This window comes from Mandrillus leucophaeus, unplaced genomic scaffold, assembly GCF_000951045.1.
Source record: "Mandrillus leucophaeus isolate KB7577 unplaced genomic scaffold, Mleu.le_1.0 Scaffold195, whole genome shotgun sequence".
NCBI classification, from domain to species: domain Eukaryota; kingdom Metazoa; phylum Chordata; class Mammalia; order Primates; family Cercopithecidae; genus Mandrillus; species Mandrillus leucophaeus.
In genome coordinates, this window is record NW_012101976.1 from 1,871,541 (window position 1) to 1,889,502 (window position 17,962).

The window sequence follows — 17,962 nt, forward strand, 5'->3', positions numbered from 1 at the left end:
TTTTTTTTTTTGAGACAGGGCCTTGCTCTGTCCCCCAGGCAGGAGTACAGTGCCATGATCATAGCTTACTGCAGCCTCGAACCCCTGGTCTCAAGCGATCTTCCTGCCTCAGCCTCCTGAGTATCTGGGGTTGCAGGTGTGCGCTGCCATGCCCAGTCTCTTTTTGATAGGGCCACCACTCACTGGGTTTAGGGTCCCCCAATCCACTGTGACCTCATTTTAACTAATTAAATCGTCAAAACCCGTGTTTCCAAACAAGGTCACCTGTCTGGGTGGACATGAATTTGAGGGGCCCCTCCCTAGTCTGCTGCAGGGAGCCGTGCTGCACCCCAGCCTTCACAGGACATGGTCTCCAGCTTCTTCATCCTGCCAGAGTTTCCAAATGGAGCCTGGGGCTTTCCAGCATTCCAGTCCCCTTTGCAGATCCATGGCTGCTTTGCAGGGTGGAAGACGCCTGGGGTGGGAAGGCACCCCTGAATTCCATCTTCCTGACCTGTCGCCAGGGATGTGACGGGCCTGACACCTCCCCAGGGCAGGGGCCCAGGGCTACCTTTGCTGCTCGCCCCTTAGTGTCTGGGATGTGGCCTTCCGTGGTTGTCCCACTTTGTCTTTCTAAGGTAAGAAGCCTTCACCTTCCAGCTTTTGTCTTTCCCTGTGCTGTGTGGGAACTGCTGGTCTGTACACATCCACGGTGGTGAGTGGCCGAGACGAGCAGTGTGATACAGTCATTAATGGGTGGGTTTAGTCATCTCAGAAGTCGTAGGGCAGCTGTGGAAACCACAGCAAAACTCCCCATCTCATGGGCGTCATCCTCAGCACTCACGTGATGGGGGAGTTTTGCAGGAGCTGTGAGTCCCAGGTGCCTGCGTGTGCTGTAATGTTATCTCATGCAGTCCAGTGGGGGGACCCCCATGATTCTCTCTTTTGTTTTGTTTTGTTTTGAGATGGAGTCTAGCTTCATTACCCAGGCTGGAGTGCAATGGCATGATCTCGGCTTACCACAACCTCCACCTCCCAGGTTCAAGTGATTCTCCTGCCTCAGCCTCCTGAGTAGCTGGGATTACAGGCATGCACCACTACGCCCTGCTAATTTTTGTATTTTAGTAGAGACGGGGGTTTCTCCTTGTTGGTCAGGCTGGTCTTGACCTCATCTGACCTCATGATCCACCCACCTCGGCTTCCCAAAGTGCTGGGATTACAGGCGTGAGCCACTGCGCCCGGCCATGATTCTCCTTCAGTGGGTGGAGGAACCGGATCACTGGGAGCATGAAAACCTTGCCCAGGTGGCAGAGCCAGCTTTGGACCCAAGTCTGACTTCCTGCCTCACTCCCCTTGCCTTGACAGACACAGTAATTCACAGAGTTGAACTTGGAACAGAATTTATTTTCCATCACTGTAAAACATTCTCGATGAGGTTACTGGCATTAAAAAGGTGGTGGAAATGGAAGAAAATGGGGTTGAAGAAAAAAAAAGCCTTTGCTCTTGACAGCTAGGCAGCCAAGCGGAGGCCTGTTCTGGGTGCGCATGTCCCAGAGCAGAGGGGCAGAGGAGGGTCTCTGTAGGTGGGAGAGGGCCTGAGGGCTGGGAGGCAGCCTGGCCTTGTGCCCTGCAGGAGGAACCTCCTGGGACTTTATGGAAGCCTGTCTTGCCTTTGACTTGTAACGAAAACACCCCTCATCATTGGGAGTGGGGTTGGGTGGGGATCCCCAGTGGCCAGATCACATGGGGTCTGGAGAGTAGACGTCTGTGGCCCTGATCTTGGCGGCCAGTGACCACAGCCAGGCAGGGCCTGTCTTTTGCCTGGCACAAGGCTTGATGCAAAGAGACCCCTGCCCATCCTTGGCGACATGGCAGCGAGGGGTGAACCCCAGGAGAAGCTGGGACACTGGCCCAAAGGCCTGGCACCCTGCTGTGCTGCCTGAGCCCATGGCGCTGTGGGGCCTGAGGTGATGATGATTTCTCTGTTCTTCCCATGGGGCAGGCAGCGGGACACATCCTGGAGACAAGGTTGGGGAGACACACAGGTGGCCAGGTCAGGACTGATCATAGCAGTTATAAAAGCATCCTGTGAATACAGGGCTGCAGGACAGTGCTGGCAAAGGAACAGGACCCAGGAAGACCAGGCATGTCCTGTGGAGGGACCAGGTCTTGGCACGGGGCAAGCAGCTGTCCCCAGCTCTTGCTGGTGATCAACAAGTGAGGCTGCTGCTCCATTCTCCACGGGATAGCATTTCCAGGGGTTTCCAGTATTCTCTAGATTCATAAAGGGCAAAGGCCTTGAGAATCTATGTATGCCTTTCTATCTTAGGTAAAGAAGAGAAAGAGAAAGCAAATTCTCGTTACTCCTCTTCCAAAAAGTTCATTAAGAGCCAGGCTAGCAGCTCATACCTGTAATCCTAGCACTGTGGGAGGCCTAGGCAGGAGGGTTGAGCCCAGGAGTTTGAGACCAACCTGGGCAACATCGTGAGACCCCATCTCTACAAAAAAAAAAATTAGCCAGGCGTGGTGGCATGCACCTGTAGTCCCAGCTACTGTGTCTCGAAAAGAGACAAAAAAAAAAATACGTGTATTAGGTCTATGTGGGTAGGCATGCATATGTGTTGTGTGTTAATTTAGGTGCCCAAAATAGCAAGTAGGCAGGAAGCCAGAAAATAAGGCTTAGGTCTTTTTCAACCCTGAAATCCTCTAAATATGTTTTGCTTGGTTTTTAAAAAGACTTTATTGATGGAAATACTAGATGCCTGCTTAAAAAAATGCAGACCTGGAGACAGACGAAGAGTCCCAGAGTCCCGCAGAGAGCAGCACCCCGTCCTCCTGCTGTCCCTGCCCCTCTGCCTCAGAGGACCAGGCCCCTTTCTCCCAAAGCTGTTGTCACACGTTACATACAGATTTGCATCTGCATCCTTGCTCTAAGTTCACGCATCTGTGACCGAGCTCTAACAGGGTGGGCAACAGTCCACAGCCTGAAGGTCCCTGCCTGTGGAATGCCCCTGCTAGTGGAAATGCAGGGACAACAAGGGGATGCCAGGGCCCATGGTCCATGGCAAGTCAGCCCACCCCTGCCCACTCCTGGGATCCCACTACCTGAGGCAGCTACAGTTGGTCCAAGGGAGGCATCAGGGCCTCCCTGGCTGCCCCTGGCTCAGGAGCATCCCCCAGGGCCCTGGGCCTGCCTCTTGGGAGTCGGGCCTGGGCGCTCTGCCCCTTGGCGCAGAGCTTCATGTGTTGCTTCCTCACAGTCCCTGATGCAGCCGTGTCTTCCGGGGCCTGAGCCCTCTTGCCACCAGGCCCCTTGTTGGCGGGCAGCTTGGGCTGGGCTATCCCCTTCCGAAAGGCCCTGAGCTGCTGGAGGAGCTGGCTCTTCCCGGTACAGCTCCTGTGACACAATGAGACCAAACTCAAGCCCGTGGGCGCCGCACCTGCCAGCACTCCTTACTGAAACGGAGAAAAGCAGGTAAGCCCGGCTCCCATTTCAGAGTAAGAATGCAATTCAGGCGGCCCATCGCCGCTGCCACTGCTGGGACCCAGTGGACATGGGCGGGATGATGGAAGCTGTGCCGCCCCCCCACCCTGTGTGGTGGGTGCAGCACGACCTCACCACAGGCGGTAAATGTGCCAGGTGGAGGGCTTGCTGCGGAAAGCGGAGGTGGGACATCTGCAGGTGGCCGGAGGCCCCTTGGTGGTTACCGTAGCCCCAGGGAGGAAGGAGATGCCCCCTCTGCGTCTCCCAGAGCTGCCATCTCCACTTCCTCCTCCTCCTCCTCGCTGTCAGAGGAGCTGTGGCTGGAGCTGCGGGGAGAGAAACGGGTTTCTGGATGTGCCCACTCCACCTGGTGTTCCAGCTCCTGTTGGGGCCTGAAGCACTTGGGCTTTCCTGGTGACCTAAAATGCAAGAGGGCTACAGCCACACTGGAGGCTGGTGGACGCCCTGCCAGGAGGTGAGGGCAGGTGTGGGTGATGCACTCTATTGTATAGAGCCCAGCCCGAGGAGGTGTGCCCCGTGCCCCTCTTCTTCCCTCCCTGCAGGGACCCAGGGGGACTGTAGGCCAGACTCTGTTCCAGGCTAAAAGCACTTTTCAATTGAGAAGTGATCCAAGCCTTTTGAAGTCCCTGTTCCTCCCCACTGGGATCCACCAGAGGCTTTGTGAGGTCAACAGGCAGCTCCGCAAAGTAGAGGCTGGTATGGGGTAGTCACTGCCCTCTGGACCTTGCTGAGGACAGGTGGTCTGGTGGCACCGTCTGCCGCAGGTCAATGAAGATGGTGGGGGGCTCTGTGTTAAGCCTCATGCCCTGGGCCAGCTGCGGGCCTGGCCCGGCCTCGGAGCCCGGCTTCCTCGAGGAACATCTGAGATGAGAAAAGCAGGTGTTGTGGAGTCACCTGTCTGTGATAACTCTGTGACCTGCACTGGGTGTGTCCAGTCACAGTGCTCGTGGCTGCCCCCCAGTGAGTGCCCACTCTCTACCAAAAGGCTCATTAAACACATTTGCTCTTTTATGCTTCAGAACAGCCTGTGAGATTTAGGCCACCGCTGGCCAACAGAACTTCCCTACTGATGGACATGCTGTCTATCTGTGGTAAGTGTAGCCACTTGCCACAAGTGACTAAGTTTACATTTAAGCCATTTAAAATCAAATGAATAAAAACTTCAGTTCCTCAGTCACATTCATCATGTTAGGTGTTTAATAGCCACACATGGCTAATGGCTGCCATGGTGAACAGTGCAGGTCTCTCCATTTTTTTTTGAGACAGAGTCTCGCTCTGTCACTCAGGCTGGACTGCAGTGGCCAATGGCGTGATCTTGGTCACTGCAACCTCCACCTCCTGTGTTCAAGAGATTTCAGCCTCCCAAGTAGCTGGGATTACAGGCATGCACCAGCATGCCTGGATAATTTTTTTGTATTTTTAGTAGATAGAGACGGGGTTTTGCCATGTTGGCCAGGCTTGTCTCGAACTCCTGACCTCAGGTGATCTGCTCGCCTCGGCCTCCCAAAGTGCTGGGATTACGGGCGTGAGCCACCGCGCCTGGCCAGGTCTAGCCATTTCTGTTTGGTAATTTGGTTCCTAGGCACAGAAACCCACTGCTGCTCAGGTGAAAAGGGATTCCCTGGTTCTCAGATTCCTCAAGTTTGGAACAACCAAAGTGTTGGGAGTGCAGGCATATAGCGGGGCCCTACAGGACCCTGGGGCCCTGCCTCCACCTCTGCCTCTCCCAGCTTCACTGCAGCTTGCCTTTCTCCCTGTGGCAGGACAGGTGGCTGTTGCCCTTCCACCCCTACACAGAGACACAGAGATTGACAAATCCCATGGCCGGGGTCACATGCCCCAGGCTGGACCAATCAGCTGTGGCCAGAGGGGCAGGGTCATGTGATAACCTTCCTACTCCCAGGGAGGCCTCATGGCTTCCCATTGAAGGGAGGGTTCCCACTGGGTTTGGGGAAAGAGCAGGTATTTTAGGGCTTGAGTCCCAGCCCTGCCATTTATGGCCAGGGAGTCAACCTCTGTGAGCCTCGGTTTCCCCATCTCTAAAATGGGGATGATAAGAGTGACTGCCTGATCAGATGCTTGTGACTGAGAAAATGCACATGGAGTGCCCCGCCCTTAGTAGGCCCAGTCAGTGCTACAAAACCATGGGGCCGTTGTAAAGGACCACAGGAGCCATGCCTGGCTACAAGTCCCACCTGCTTCCTGCCCCTGCCTCCTCGGTGTCCTGGGGGGTGTCGGCAGGCACCTTCCAGGCACAAGCAGAGGCCCTGGACTGCATGGTGCACAGGAGGGCCAGCTGTTCCATGAGCCTGTCGTCGGCGCTCGGCATCGTGCGGTCTGAGGATGGCCAAAGGAGAGGCTGATTAGTGGGGACTTGGCCCACTTACAGCAGCTTGAGCCTCAGGACCCCTGGGGTCTCTGCATGTGAACGGACCTCAGGTTCCTCCACTGCCCCCACCCAGCCCTCTCCCTACTCAGCCCTCTGAGGACTCCACCTCCAGCTCGGCAGGGCTGAGGCGGGCAGAGTCTTTATGAGCAGGGCCTGTGGCACAAGGGCTCTGTGAAGTAGGAGTGACGTGGTTTTAAAAGTTTATCCCACTTCCTCACACCCCGGTCCCACTTGTCACAGGTGATCATAATGAACAGTTCTGTGTGCTGATTTAAAAAAAATAACAATAGGATCATCTTCTATAGGTTTTTTTTCAACTTCATTTTTTTCACTTTGTATATTACATGCTTCCACGTTAACCTACAGAGATCCCCTCACTAGCCGCAGTATTCTGTGCTAAAACGATCTAGCTGGACTCCTACTGAATATGGGCTGTTTCCAGCTTTTCATATTTTTAAACAACACTGCAGCAAACATCTTTGAACACACACTACCTACTACAGTAACAGTGTAAGACAGATTTTCTAAGTGAAATAGCTTGATCAAAGGGTTATGTGCCTTTAAAATAGAGAATACGTTCAGCCGGGCGCAGTCGCTCACGCCTGTAATCCCATCACTTTGGAAGGCCGAGGCAGGCAGATCACCTGAGATCAGGAGTTTGAGACCAGCCTGGCTAACACAGTGAAATCCTGTTTCTACTAAAAACACAAAAAAATTAGCCAGGCCTGGTGGTGTGTGCCTGTAATCCCAGCTACTCAGGAGGCTGAGGCAGGAGAATAGCTTGAACCCGAGAGGTGGAGGTTGCAGTGAGCTGAGATCGCACCATTGCACTCCAACTTGGGTAACAAGAGCAAAACTCTGTCTCAAAAAAAAGAAATAATACATTCTGCCGCACTCCCCTCCATAAAGGGAGTGCCAGTTACACACACGATGAGAAAAGCAGGTGTTGTGGAGTCACCTGTCTGTGATAACTCTGTGACCTGCACTGGGTGTGTCCAGTCACAGTGCTCGTGGCTGCCCCCCAGTGAGTGCCCACTCTCTACCAAAAGGCTCATTAAACACATTTGCTCTTTTATGCTTCAGAACAACCTGTGAGATTTAGGCCACCGCTGGCCAACAGAACTTCCCTACTGATGGACATGCTGTCTATCTGTGGTAAGTGTAGCCACTTGCCACAAGTGACTAAGTTTACATTTAAGCCATTTAAAATCAAATGAATAAAAACTTCAGTTCCTCAGTCACATTCATCATGTTAGGTGTTTAATAGCCACACATGGCTAATGGCTGCCATGGTGAACAGTGCAGGTCTCTCCATTTTTTTTTGAGACAGAGTCTCGCTCTGTCACTCAGGCTGGACTGCAGTGGCCAATGGCGTGATCTTGGTCACTGCAACCTCCACCTCCTGTGTTCAAGAGATTTCAGCCTCCCAAGTAGCTGGGATTACAGGCATGCACCAGCATGCCTGGATAATTTTTTTGTATTTTTAGTAGATAGAGACGGGGTTTTGCCATGTTGGCCAGGCTTGTCTCGAACTCCTGACCTCAGGTGATCTGCTCGCCTCGGCCTCCCAAAGTGCTGGGATTACGGGCGTGAGCCACCGCGCCTGGCCAGGTCTAGCCATTTCTGTTTGGTAATTTGGTTCCTAGGCACAGAAACCCACTGCTGCTCAGGTGAAAAGGGATTCCCTGGTTCTCAGATTCCTCAAGTTTGGAACAACCAAAGTGTTGGGAGTGCAGGCATATAGCGGGGCCCTACAGGACCCTGGGGCCCTGCCTCCACCTCTGCCTCTCCCAGCTTCACTGCAGCTTGCCTTTCTCCCTGTGGCAGGACAGGTGGCTGTTGCCCTTCCACCCCTACACAGAGACACAGAGATTGACAAATCCCATGGCCGGGGTCACATGCCCCAGGCTGGACCAATCAGCTGTGGCCAGAGGGGCAGGGTCATGTGATAACCTTCCTACTCCCAGGGAGGCCTCATGGCTTCCCATTGAAGGGAGGGTTCCCACTGGGTTTGGGGAAAGAGCAGGTATTTTAGGGCTTGAGTCCCAGCCCTGCCATTTATGGCCAGGGAGTCAACCTCTGTGAGCCTCGGTTTCCCCATCTCTAAAATGGGGATGATAAGAGTGACTGCCTGATCAGATGCTTGTGACTGAGAAAATGCACATGGAGTGCCCCGCCCTTAGTAGGCCCAGTCAGTGCTACAAAACCATGGGGCCGTTGTAAAGGACCACAGGAGCCATGCCTGGCTACAAGTCCCACCTGCTTCCTGCCCCTGCCTCCTCGGTGTCCTGGGGGGTGTCGGCAGGCACCTTCCAGGCACAAGCAGAGGCCCTGGACTGCATGGTGCACAGGAGGGCCAGCTGTTCCATGAGCCTGTCGTCGGCGCTCGGCATCGTGCGGTCTGAGGATGGCCAAAGGAGAGGCTGATTAGTGGGGACTTGGCCCACTTACAGCAGCTTGAGCCTCAGGACCCCTGGGGTCTCTGCATGTGAACGGACCTCAGGTTCCTCCACTGCCCCCACCCAGCCCTCTCCCTACTCAGCCCTCTGAGGACTCCACCTCCAGCTCGGCAGGGCTGAGGCGGGCAGAGTCTTTATGAGCAGGGCCTGTGGCACAAGGGCTCTGTGAAGTAGGAGTGACGTGGTTTTAAAAGTTTATCCCACTTCCTCACACCCCGGTCCCACTTGTCACAGGTGATCATAATGAACAGTTCTGTGTGCTGATTTAAAAAAAATAACAATAGGATCATCTTCTATAGGTTTTTTTTCAACTTCATTTTTTTCACTTTGTATATTACATGCTTCCACGTTAACCTACAGAGATCCCCTCACTAGCCGCAGTATTCTGTGCTAAAACGATCTAGCTGGACTCCTACTGAATATGGGCTGTTTCCAGCTTTTCATATTTTTAAACAACACTGCAGCAAACATCTTTGAACACACACTACCTACTACAGTAACAGTGTAAGACAGATTTTCTAAGTGAAATAGCTTGATCAAAGGGTTATGTGCCTTTAAAATAGAGAATACGTTCAGCCGGGCGCAGTCGCTCACGCCTGTAATCCCATCACTTTGGAAGGCCGAGGCAGGCAGATCACCTGAGATCAGGAGTTTGAGACCAGCCTGGCTAACACAGTGAAATCCTGTTTCTACTAAAAACACAAAAAAATTAGCCAGGCCTGGTGGTGTGTGCCTGTAATCCCAGCTACTCAGGAGGCTGAGGCAGGAGAATAGCTTGAACCCGAGAGGTGGAGGTTGCAGTGAGCTGAGATCGCACCATTGCACTCCAACTTGGGTAACAAGAGCAAAACTCTGTCTCAAAAAAAAGAAATAATACATTCTGCCGCACTCCCCTCCATAAAGGGAGTGCCAGTTACACACACACACACACACGCACACACGCGCCCTCCAGAATGGTTGGCTGTCTACCTCCTGCCTTATGGGGTGTGAATTACAAATGAACAAAACGATATTTAACATAGCACGGGTTGTGAGTCACTGGGGAGTCTTTGCTTTGGGATCAGAGGCAGAAGCTCTGCACCTGCCCTGGCTCCTCTGCCTCAGACCTGCCTCCCCTCGCCTTTGCGGACCGAGTGGGTAGGGAGGGGTTAGAGAGCTTTTATTTTATTTGCAGGACTTCCCGGAGCAAAGCTCTGAGTGTGGTGACAGTGGTGACATCCTTTGCCTGCCTTTTAAAATGGGGAGGCCAGGGGAAGCAGGAATGTGCTTAGGAGCTGACTGTGCACAGAAGGTGGGGCTTCCTCCTCCCAGGAAGAAGGAGGGAGGGAGGGAGGGAGGGAGGGAGGAAGGGAGGAAGGAAGGAAAGGAAGGAAAGGAAGGCTGGCCCAGGGAGGTGGGGAGGAGGAGGTATGGGTCATGGGGTGGTGTCTGGAGGCCTCTCCTTTGTCCCTAGGACCTGGCCCACGCCTGGCACGTAGTAGGTGGTCACATATATGTTGAATGAATGAAGTCTTTCAGGGACTGGCAGCATGAATGTTCAGGGCGGGGCCGGCAGGGAAGACACGTGTGGGCTGCAGGACGGTCTGTGACCAGCCTGAGGGGCCCAGGAAGGTGCTGCTTATGGGGATTCACGTGGGCTCCAGTGTTCAAGGTCAGACCTTGAACTTGGCGGCGGTCGGCTGCCCACCACACAGTTCCAGGTCCACGATTTCCCTGGTTGTCTTCTTGCCCGGCCAGACTCTGAAGGATGTAATCCAAATCCCACGCTTCAAGTTGCTGAAATCATTAAAACCAGTGATTATGAGGATGCTGAGGGGCCCCAGGGGCACAGTACCTGCTTCACAGCTGCTGTGACCCATGGAGATGGTCATAGGATGTTGGGGTGTAGAAATCAGGAATTAAATGCATGACAGAGTTTGCAAATGGGCTGACCCCACCTTTCCATTACGGATTGAATGCCTCTGTTAAGGTGGGCCTGCACTTTGGCCACCTCCTTCCTATGCTTTCTTGGAGATCAGTACTTTACTTTTGCTTTTGGCACAAAGACGTTGTTTGACCTGAAGGAAACCCTGTGTTGTTTCATTTTGTTTTTGTTTTGTTTCTGAGACCGAGTCTCACTCTGTCGCCCAGGCTGGAGTGTAGTGCAGCTCACTGCAACCTCCGCCTCCCAGGTTCAAGTGATTCTCCTGCCTCAGCCTCCCAAGTGGCTGGAATTACAGGCATGTGCCACCACACTTGGTTTTTTGTTGTTGTTGTTGTTGTTGTTGTTGTTTTTTTGTATTTTTAGTAAAGACGGGGTTTCACCATGTTGGCCAGGCTGGTCTCGAACAAACTCCTGACCGCAGGTGATCCACCCGCCTCCACCTCCGCCTCCCAAAGTGCTGAGATTACAGGCATGAGCCACCACACCCAGCCTAATTTTTGTATTTTTAGTAGAGACGGGGTTTCACCATGTTGGCCAGGCTGGTCTTGAATGCCTGACCTCAAGTGATCCATCCGCCTGGGTCTCCCAAAGTGTTGGGATTACAGGCGTGAGCCACCGAGCCCAGCCAAACCCTGTGTTGTTTTAAGAAATACTATTTAGGTTCATACAGGTTCAGAATGTTTGGAGGTTAAAAAGTTTTGTTTTTTCAAGAATCAAGCTGTTCCAAGCAGGAGCTAAAACTGAAAGGCTTGGCAGTGAGTGCTTAGGGGCAGAGTGAGTGTGAGGAAATTAATCAAGAATTCATGTTTATCATATGACCTTTCAACTCTCTGCAGCCCTGTAAGTGGAGAAAAATAAGTTTTTAGGTGAACAGAAAGAACTGTTGATTTAAACAGTAGTAAAGATGACTTCTGTGTATACCTGATGCCAGTTTTCTCTAAGCTGTTAAGAAAAATTCTCCAAAATTTGTAAAACTGAGAAGGTGTGATGGTTACTTTTCTGTCCAGTAGACAACTCCTCTAGGACATGAATGTAGCAAGCGTTATCTCTGCATTCCTCTCTCTTTCCCCAGTGTTTTACAAAATCCCAATTTCTTTTTTTTTGAGATGGAGTCTCGCTCTGTCCCCCAAACTGGAGTGCAGGGGCGTGATCTCCATCTCCCGGGTTCAAGCGATTCTCCTGCCTCAGCCTCCCAAGTATTGGGTTATAGGTGTGCACCACCACACTTGGCTAATTTTTGTATTTTTAATAGAGTCAGGGTTTCACCATGTTGGCCAGGCTAGTCTCGAACTCCTGACCTCAGATGATCCTCCTGCCTCAGCTTCCCAAAGTGCAGGGATTACAGGCGTGAGCCACCACACCGGCTAAAATCCCAATTTCTTATGATCTCATTAAACCGGCTCTGTCATCCTGCTGGTTCCCTCATTAACGCACTGAATACAACTCTGTAACAGGTGTTCACTAGTTTATGAGAATGACGGCTTTCATATTTTGAGATCAGGCTTTGACAGAACCAGGTTCTATATTTTAGATATGGCTCTATGTATTTATAAACATCCTTGCGAGTGGAATTCCTTTTTTTCTCTCTTTTTAAATTTATACATTACTACTTCTTTTTTAGAGATGAGGGTCTCACTGTGTTGACCAGGCTGGTCTCGAACTCCTGGGCTCCCTCCTCGGCCTCCCAAAGTGCTGGGATTACAGGCGCAAGCCGCTGTGCCTGGCCTAATTTTGTCTCTTTAAAGAAGGCAGGCCCTGCTTGTTCTATTTCTTGTTAACCCCCACCCAAGGATGTGCTCTGCTGGGACCCCCCAACCGCTCTGCTGAGACAAGTACACAGAATAGTGGATAATGGGCCTAAGGTCCTAGTGGGCCAGCCCTCAAGCTGCTTCTAGCCACAGTGCATGGGAACAGCAGCCATGCCGCAGGTAACAGGCCTGAGAAAGAGCCAGGCACGCGGAGGCGCCTACCTGGAGCGAGAGCACTGGTGGTCCCTCCGGAGGCTCCGCAAGGGGCATTTTGGATCTGGCAGCTGACTCCACAGCGTGGCAGGGCGCATCCTTCACCCCGCCTTGGTCACTGCTGGCCGGGCCGCAGGCATCCCGGGTGACTTTCTGGAGGATGTCCTTCTCTATCATTTTCCTTCTCTCCTGTCGGAGGGCCCGGCGGTTCACAGATTCTTGTGAGGCGGGCTCTGCCTTCGGGTCTCCTTCATGGCGGGAGAGACTGGCTTCGGCCTGTGGGTCCCAGGGAGGACCCTGGGATCCTTTGGTGTTGAAAGACAGGCTTCCAAGGTCGCTGTCCAGCCACCTAGGGGTCTCCTCGGCCATCCCAAGAAGAGCGCTGACCTCACCAGAGCTTTCAACAGGCCTGCCAGGGTCTCTTCCTTCCTGAGAGGATGCATCCTTTGTCCTTGTGTTCCGTCTGTTCCCAGGTTCTGTGGCCAATTCTGCAGGCACCAGAACTGGCTGTCGAGAAAACAGGTATGTTCAGTTAGCATCCTCCAAAACATGCTTCAGGGAATTTTTTTCATAGTAAAATATGTGCATAATTTTTTTTTTTAGGTGAAGTCTTGCCCTGTTGCCCAGGCTGCAGTGCAGTGGTGTGATCATAGCTCACTGTAGTCTCGACTTCCCTGGCCCACGCGATCCTCCCACTTCAGCCTCCCAAGTAGCTAGAATGACAGGCACATACTACCAGGCCCAGTTAATTTTTTTAAATATTATTTTGTAGTGATGGAGTCTCTGCAACATAGTTGGTCTTCCAGGCTGGTCTCAAGTTCCTGGCCTCAAGCTATCTTCCTGCCTCAGCCTCCCAAAGTGGTGGGATTACAGGCATAAGCCACTGTGCCTGACCTATTTCAACCATTTTTAACTGGACACTTCACTCTACTAAAAACACAAAAATTAGCCAGCATGGTGGCATGCATGTAATCCCAGCTATTTGGGAGGCTGAAGTGGGAGGATCGCTTCAGCCCAGGGGGTGGAGGCTGCAGTGAGTGGTGAGGGCACTATTGTCCTCCAGTCTGGGTGACAGAGCAAGATCCTGTCTCAAAAAAAAAAAAAAAAAGACAGTTGGAAAGCTGCTGTTGAATATGGGTTGGCTAAAGACAACATCACTGCGGACTCCCACTATTTAAATACAAGGCTAGAGAGGAATGTATTGTCACAGCAATGGAACAATATTTACATTCTCAATAATGATCATGTTGGGGCTCAGAAATTGACACCCCAGGCTGGAGTACAAGCCATCCTTCCACCTCAGCCTCCTGAGTAGCTGGGACCACAGGCATACCACCACACCCAGTTATTTTTTAGTAGAGATCTCACATTACCAAAAAAAAAAAAAAAAAAAGAAAGAAAATAATCCAGAAGAGTTTCTGAAGTAATTGATTGTAGAAATGAAGAAGCAAAATAAAATCCACATGGAAATCGTTCCACCTGAACCCACCGGAGTTCTTAGCCACCCTGGGGATCTCTCCTGTGTGGGGTTATTTCAGACCTAGGTCTAGGCATGGCAGGGCTGATGGGGGATTTCCTTCAAGGTGATGGGTGGCTGGGGGCATGTCCTGGTTTTGTGAGATCATCTGGTTCAGTGCCTGTGCCCCCTTCATTCAGTAGGTTAATGGTTCTCAGCAGAATACCTGAGAGAAGTGACGCTGGAGCTAGGCCCCGCCCCCATTTTGGAAGTGGGTTAGTGCCTCTACACTGTTTTCTTTTTTTTAAGATGGAGTCTCACTCTGTTGCCCAGGCTGGAGTGCAGTGGCACAATCTCGGCTCACTGCAACCTCCATCTCCCGGGTTCAAGCGATTCTCCTGCCTCAGCCTCCCAAGTATTGGGTTATAGGTGTGCACCACCACACTTGGCTAATTTTTGTATTTTTAATAGAGTCAGGGTTTCACCATGTTGGCCAGGCTAGTCTCGAACTCCTGACCTCAGATGATCCTCCTGCCTCAGCTTCCCAAAGTGCAGGGATTACAGGCGTGAGCCACCACACCGGCTAAAATCCCAATTTCTTATGATCTCATTAAACTGGCTCTGTCATCCTGCTGGTTCCCTCATTAACGCACTGAATACAACTCTGGAACAGGTGTTCACTAGTTTATGAGAATGACGGCTTTCATATTTTGAGATCAGGCTTTGACAGAACCAGGTTCTATATTTTAGATATGGCTCTATGTATTTATAAACATCCTTGCGAGTGGAATTCCTTTTTTTCTCTCTTTTTAAATTTATACATTACTACTTCTTTTTTAGAGATGAGGGTCTCACTGTGTTGACCAGGCTGGTCTCGAACTCCTGGGCTCCCTCCTCGGCCTCCCAAAGTGCTGGGATTACAGGCGCAAGCCGCTGTGCCTGGCCTAATTTTGTCTCTTTAAAGAAGGCAGGCCCTGCTTGTTCTATTTCTTGTTAACCCCCACCCAAGGATGTGCTCTGCTGGGACCCCCCAACCGCTCTGCTGAGACAAGTACACAGAATAGTGGATAATGGGCCTAAGGTCCTAGTGGGCCAGCCCTCAAGCTGCTTCTAGCCACAGTGCATGGGAACAGCAGCCATGCCGCAGGTAACAGGCCTGAGAAAGAGCCAGGCACGCGGAGGCGCCTACCTGGAGCGAGAGCACTGGTGGTCCCTCCGGAGGCTCCGCAAGGGGCATTTTGGATCTGGCAGCTGACTCCACAGCGTGGCAGGGCGCATCCTTCACCCCGCCTTGGTCACTGCTGGCCGGGCCGCAGGCATCCCGGGTGACTTTCTGGAGGATGTCCTTCTCTATCATTTTCCTTCTCTCCTGTCGGAGGGCCCGGCGGTTCACAGATTCTTGTGAGGCGGGCTCTGCCTTCGGGTCTCCTTCATGGCGGGAGAGACTGGCTTCGGCCTGTGGGTCCCAGGGAGGACCCTGGGATCCTTTGGTGTTGAAAGACAGGCTTCCAAGGTCGCTGTCCAGCCACCTAGGGGTCTCCTCGGCCATCCCAAGAAGAGCGCTGACCTCACCAGAGCTTTCAACAGGCCTGCCAGGGTCTCTTCCTTCCTGAGAGGATGCATCCTTTGTCCTTGTGTTCCGTCTGTTCCCAGGTTCTGTGGCCAATTCTGCAGGCACCAGAACTGGCTGTCGAGAAAACAGGTATGTTCAGTTAGCATCCTCCAAAACATGCTTCAGGGAATTTTTTTCATAGTAAAATATGTGCATAATTTTTTTTTTTAGGTGAAGTCTTGCCCTGTTGCCCAGGCTGCAGTGCAGTGGTGTGATCATAGCTCACTGTAGTCTCGACTTCCCTGGCCCACGCGATCCTCCCACTTCAGCCTCCCAAGTAGCTAGAATGACAGGCACATACTACCAGGCCCAGTTAATTTTTTTAAATATTATTTTGTAGTGATGGAGTCTCTGCAACATAGTTGGTCTTCCAGGCTGGTCTCAAGTTCCTGGCCTCAAGCTATCTTCCTGCCTCAGCCTCCCAAAGTGGTGGGATTACAGGCATAAGCCACTGTGCCTGACCTATTTCAACCATTTTTAACTGGACACTTCACTCTACTAAAAACACAAAAATTAGCCAGCATGGTGGCATGCATGTAATCCCAGCTATTTGGGAGGCTGAAGTGGGAGGATCGCTTCAGCCCAGGGGGTGGAGGCTGCAGTGAGTGGTGAGGGCACTATTGTCCTCCAGTCTGGGTGACAGAGCAAGATCCTGTCTCAAAAAAAAAAAAAAAAAGACAGTTGGAAAGCTGCTGTTGAATATGGGTTGGCTAAAGACAACATCACTGCGGACTCCCACTATTTAAATACAAGGCTAGAGAGGAATGTATTGTCACAGCAATGGAACAATATTTACATTCTCAATAATGATCATGTTGGGGCTCAGAAATTGACACCCCAGGCTGGAGTACAAGCCATCCTTCCACCTCAGCCTCCTGAGTAGCTGGGACCACAGGCATACCACCACACCCAGTTATTTTTTAGTAGAGATCTCACATTACCAAAAAAAAAAAAAAAAAAAAGAAAGAAAATAATCCAGAAGAGTTTCTGAAGTAATTGATTGTAGAAATGAAGAAGCAAAATAAAATCCACATGGAAATCGTTCCACCTGAACCCACCGGAGTTCTTAGCCACCCTGGGGATCTCTCCTGTGTGGGGTTATTTCAGACCTAGGTCTAGGCATGGCAGGGCTGATGGGGGATTTCCTTCAAGGTGATGGGTGGCTGGGGGCATGTCCTGGTTTTGTGAGATCATCTGGTTCAGTGCCTGTGCCCCCTTCATTCAGTAGGTTAATGGTTCTCAGCAGAATACCTGAGAGAAGTGACGCTGGAGCTAGGCCCCGCCCCCATTTTGGAAGTGGGTTAGTGCCTCTACACTGTTTTCTTTTTTTTAAGATGGAGTCTCACTCTGTTGCCCAGGCTGGAGTGTGTAGTGGCGTGATCTTGGCTCACTGCAACCTCTGCTCCCCGGGGTTCAAGCGATTCTCCTGTCTCAGCCTCTGGAGTAGCTGGGATCACAGGCACCTGCCACCATGCCCAGCTAATTTTTGTATTTTTAGTAGAGGTAGTGTTTCACCATGTTGACCAGGCTGGTCTCAAACTCCTGACTTCAAGTGATCCACCCACATTGGCCTCCCAAAAATGCTGGGATTACAGGCATGAGCCACTGTGTTCAGCCAGAAATGGAGTCTTGCTGTATTGCCCAGGGGTCTCAAACTCTGGCCTCATGGGAACATCTGTCTCAGTGTGCAGCACTGGCACCGCAGGCCTGTGTTGGCATGCTTAGTCCACACTTGCTCACTGTCTCCTGGGGTGTCCCTCCTGCAAGGTCCAGCTTTTGTGCTTGCTCAGGCACTGATGGGCCATCTTCCTCCCTCCCACTCCCCACGGTAGCCTGTAGCAGTTTAGTTTAGCAGGTTAGTAAACCAGAGTTCCTGTGTACTTGCCAGGTGCTGGGATGAGCCAGGTAGCCATGAAGCCAGCTGGATTAAGGGAGAGATATTTAGGACAATCAGTCATGACAATGGCCAGAAGCTATTCAGGATGCCATGGTAGAAAACAGGATAGGAGCGAGGAAGAGGAGGGTCAAAATCAGATGGCAAATCAAGTCCGCACACCAGCCCTAAGGTGCTGGGCTCCCCGGGAGAGGGAGGTGTGTGGAGGTTAGATGTTGGGCATCTGAATACCTTGGGTTGTACACGGGACAAAAAAAAGGACTGGGTTTCATGGAAATGCTAGACCAGTGGTTTATATCAGTCAGTTTAGACTTACATTGCACACACACAGGCGCACACTCTTCTGTGTCCCACAGACCTCGGGAAGGGATTCTTCAGCTGCAGCGGCCCAGGTCCTGGACTTGTCGCCATCGGCAGGATCTTCAGCCAGCTCCTCTGACAGGTCTGGAATCAGGGCGGTTTGGTTTCGCTGGAAGATGAACAGCTCCTCTTCCCCATAGTCCGACTGTGGACAAATGAGAGGGCTTTTGGAAGACACAGCAGCAGGCAGAGCCCTGAGGGCCCAGCCGTCCCGCTCTCCACCCTCTCTCCACTTCCAGCCCAGCACCCCCAGCCCACCTAGTCCTGCTGCTCAGGAGCCTGGGGGAGATCTGGTTCTCTCCCAGTTAGCCGTTAGCCTTGCTGTGCGCGGCTTCTTGCCACTGTTTAGAAATCAGCTCGGCAGTACCACCTCGTGGAGGTAAGATTCAGGCTCCTGGTTCTGCAAGTACCTTGCAGACAGCA

The 17,962-nt window shown here is 52.0% G+C and overlaps 1 protein-coding gene and 1 long non-coding RNA gene across 2 annotated transcripts in view; both read right to left on the minus strand.

Annotated features, from left to right (window-relative positions):
* Positions 1–1,508: 1,508 nt before the first annotated feature.
* LOC105538587 (chromosome unknown open reading frame, human C16orf71) lies at positions 1,509–12,660 on the minus strand. The gene is made up of 7 exons (XM_011978464.1): positions 12,227–12,660; positions 9,991–10,108; positions 8,133–8,274; positions 4,208–4,345; positions 3,688–3,789; positions 3,085–3,376; positions 1,509–1,996 (listed from the first exon to the last, which is right to left on the minus strand). The coding sequence occupies exons 1-6, from the start codon at positions 12,584–12,586 to the stop codon at positions 3,094–3,096; spliced, it is 1,143 nt and encodes a 380-aa protein (XP_011833854.1). The 5' UTR covers positions 12,587–12,660; the 3' UTR covers positions 1,509–1,996; positions 3,085–3,093.
* A 2,528-nt stretch (positions 12,661–15,188) lies between these two features.
* Positions 15,189–17,962, minus strand: part of LOC105538586 — a 6,526-nt gene continuing 3,752 nt past the window's right edge. The window contains exons 2-3 of the long non-coding RNA XR_001005936.1: positions 17,538–17,684; positions 15,189–15,360 (exon numbers count right to left, since the gene is read on the minus strand). This is a non-coding gene — a long non-coding RNA (uncharacterized LOC105538586). The remainder of the gene's footprint in view (positions 15,361–17,537; positions 17,685–17,962) is intronic.

What these genes read in the sequence shown, in the direction of transcription:
- LOC105538587 (XM_011978464.1), bottom strand. Translation starts at nt 12,586, where the DNA reads ATGGCCGAGGAGACCCCTAGGTGGCTGGACAGCGACCTTGGAAGCCTG. An exon ending in CGACCGCCGCCAAGTTCAAG is followed by an intron (nt 8,275 to 9,990) that starts GTCTGACCTTGA and finishes GGCCATCCTCAG; the next exon opens with ACCGCACGATGCCGAGCGCC. An exon ending in GACCACCTGTCCTCAGCAAG is followed by an intron (nt 3,790 to 4,207) that starts GTCCAGAGGGCA and finishes CTCTCCCCGCAG; the next exon opens with CTCCAGCCACAGCTCCTCTG.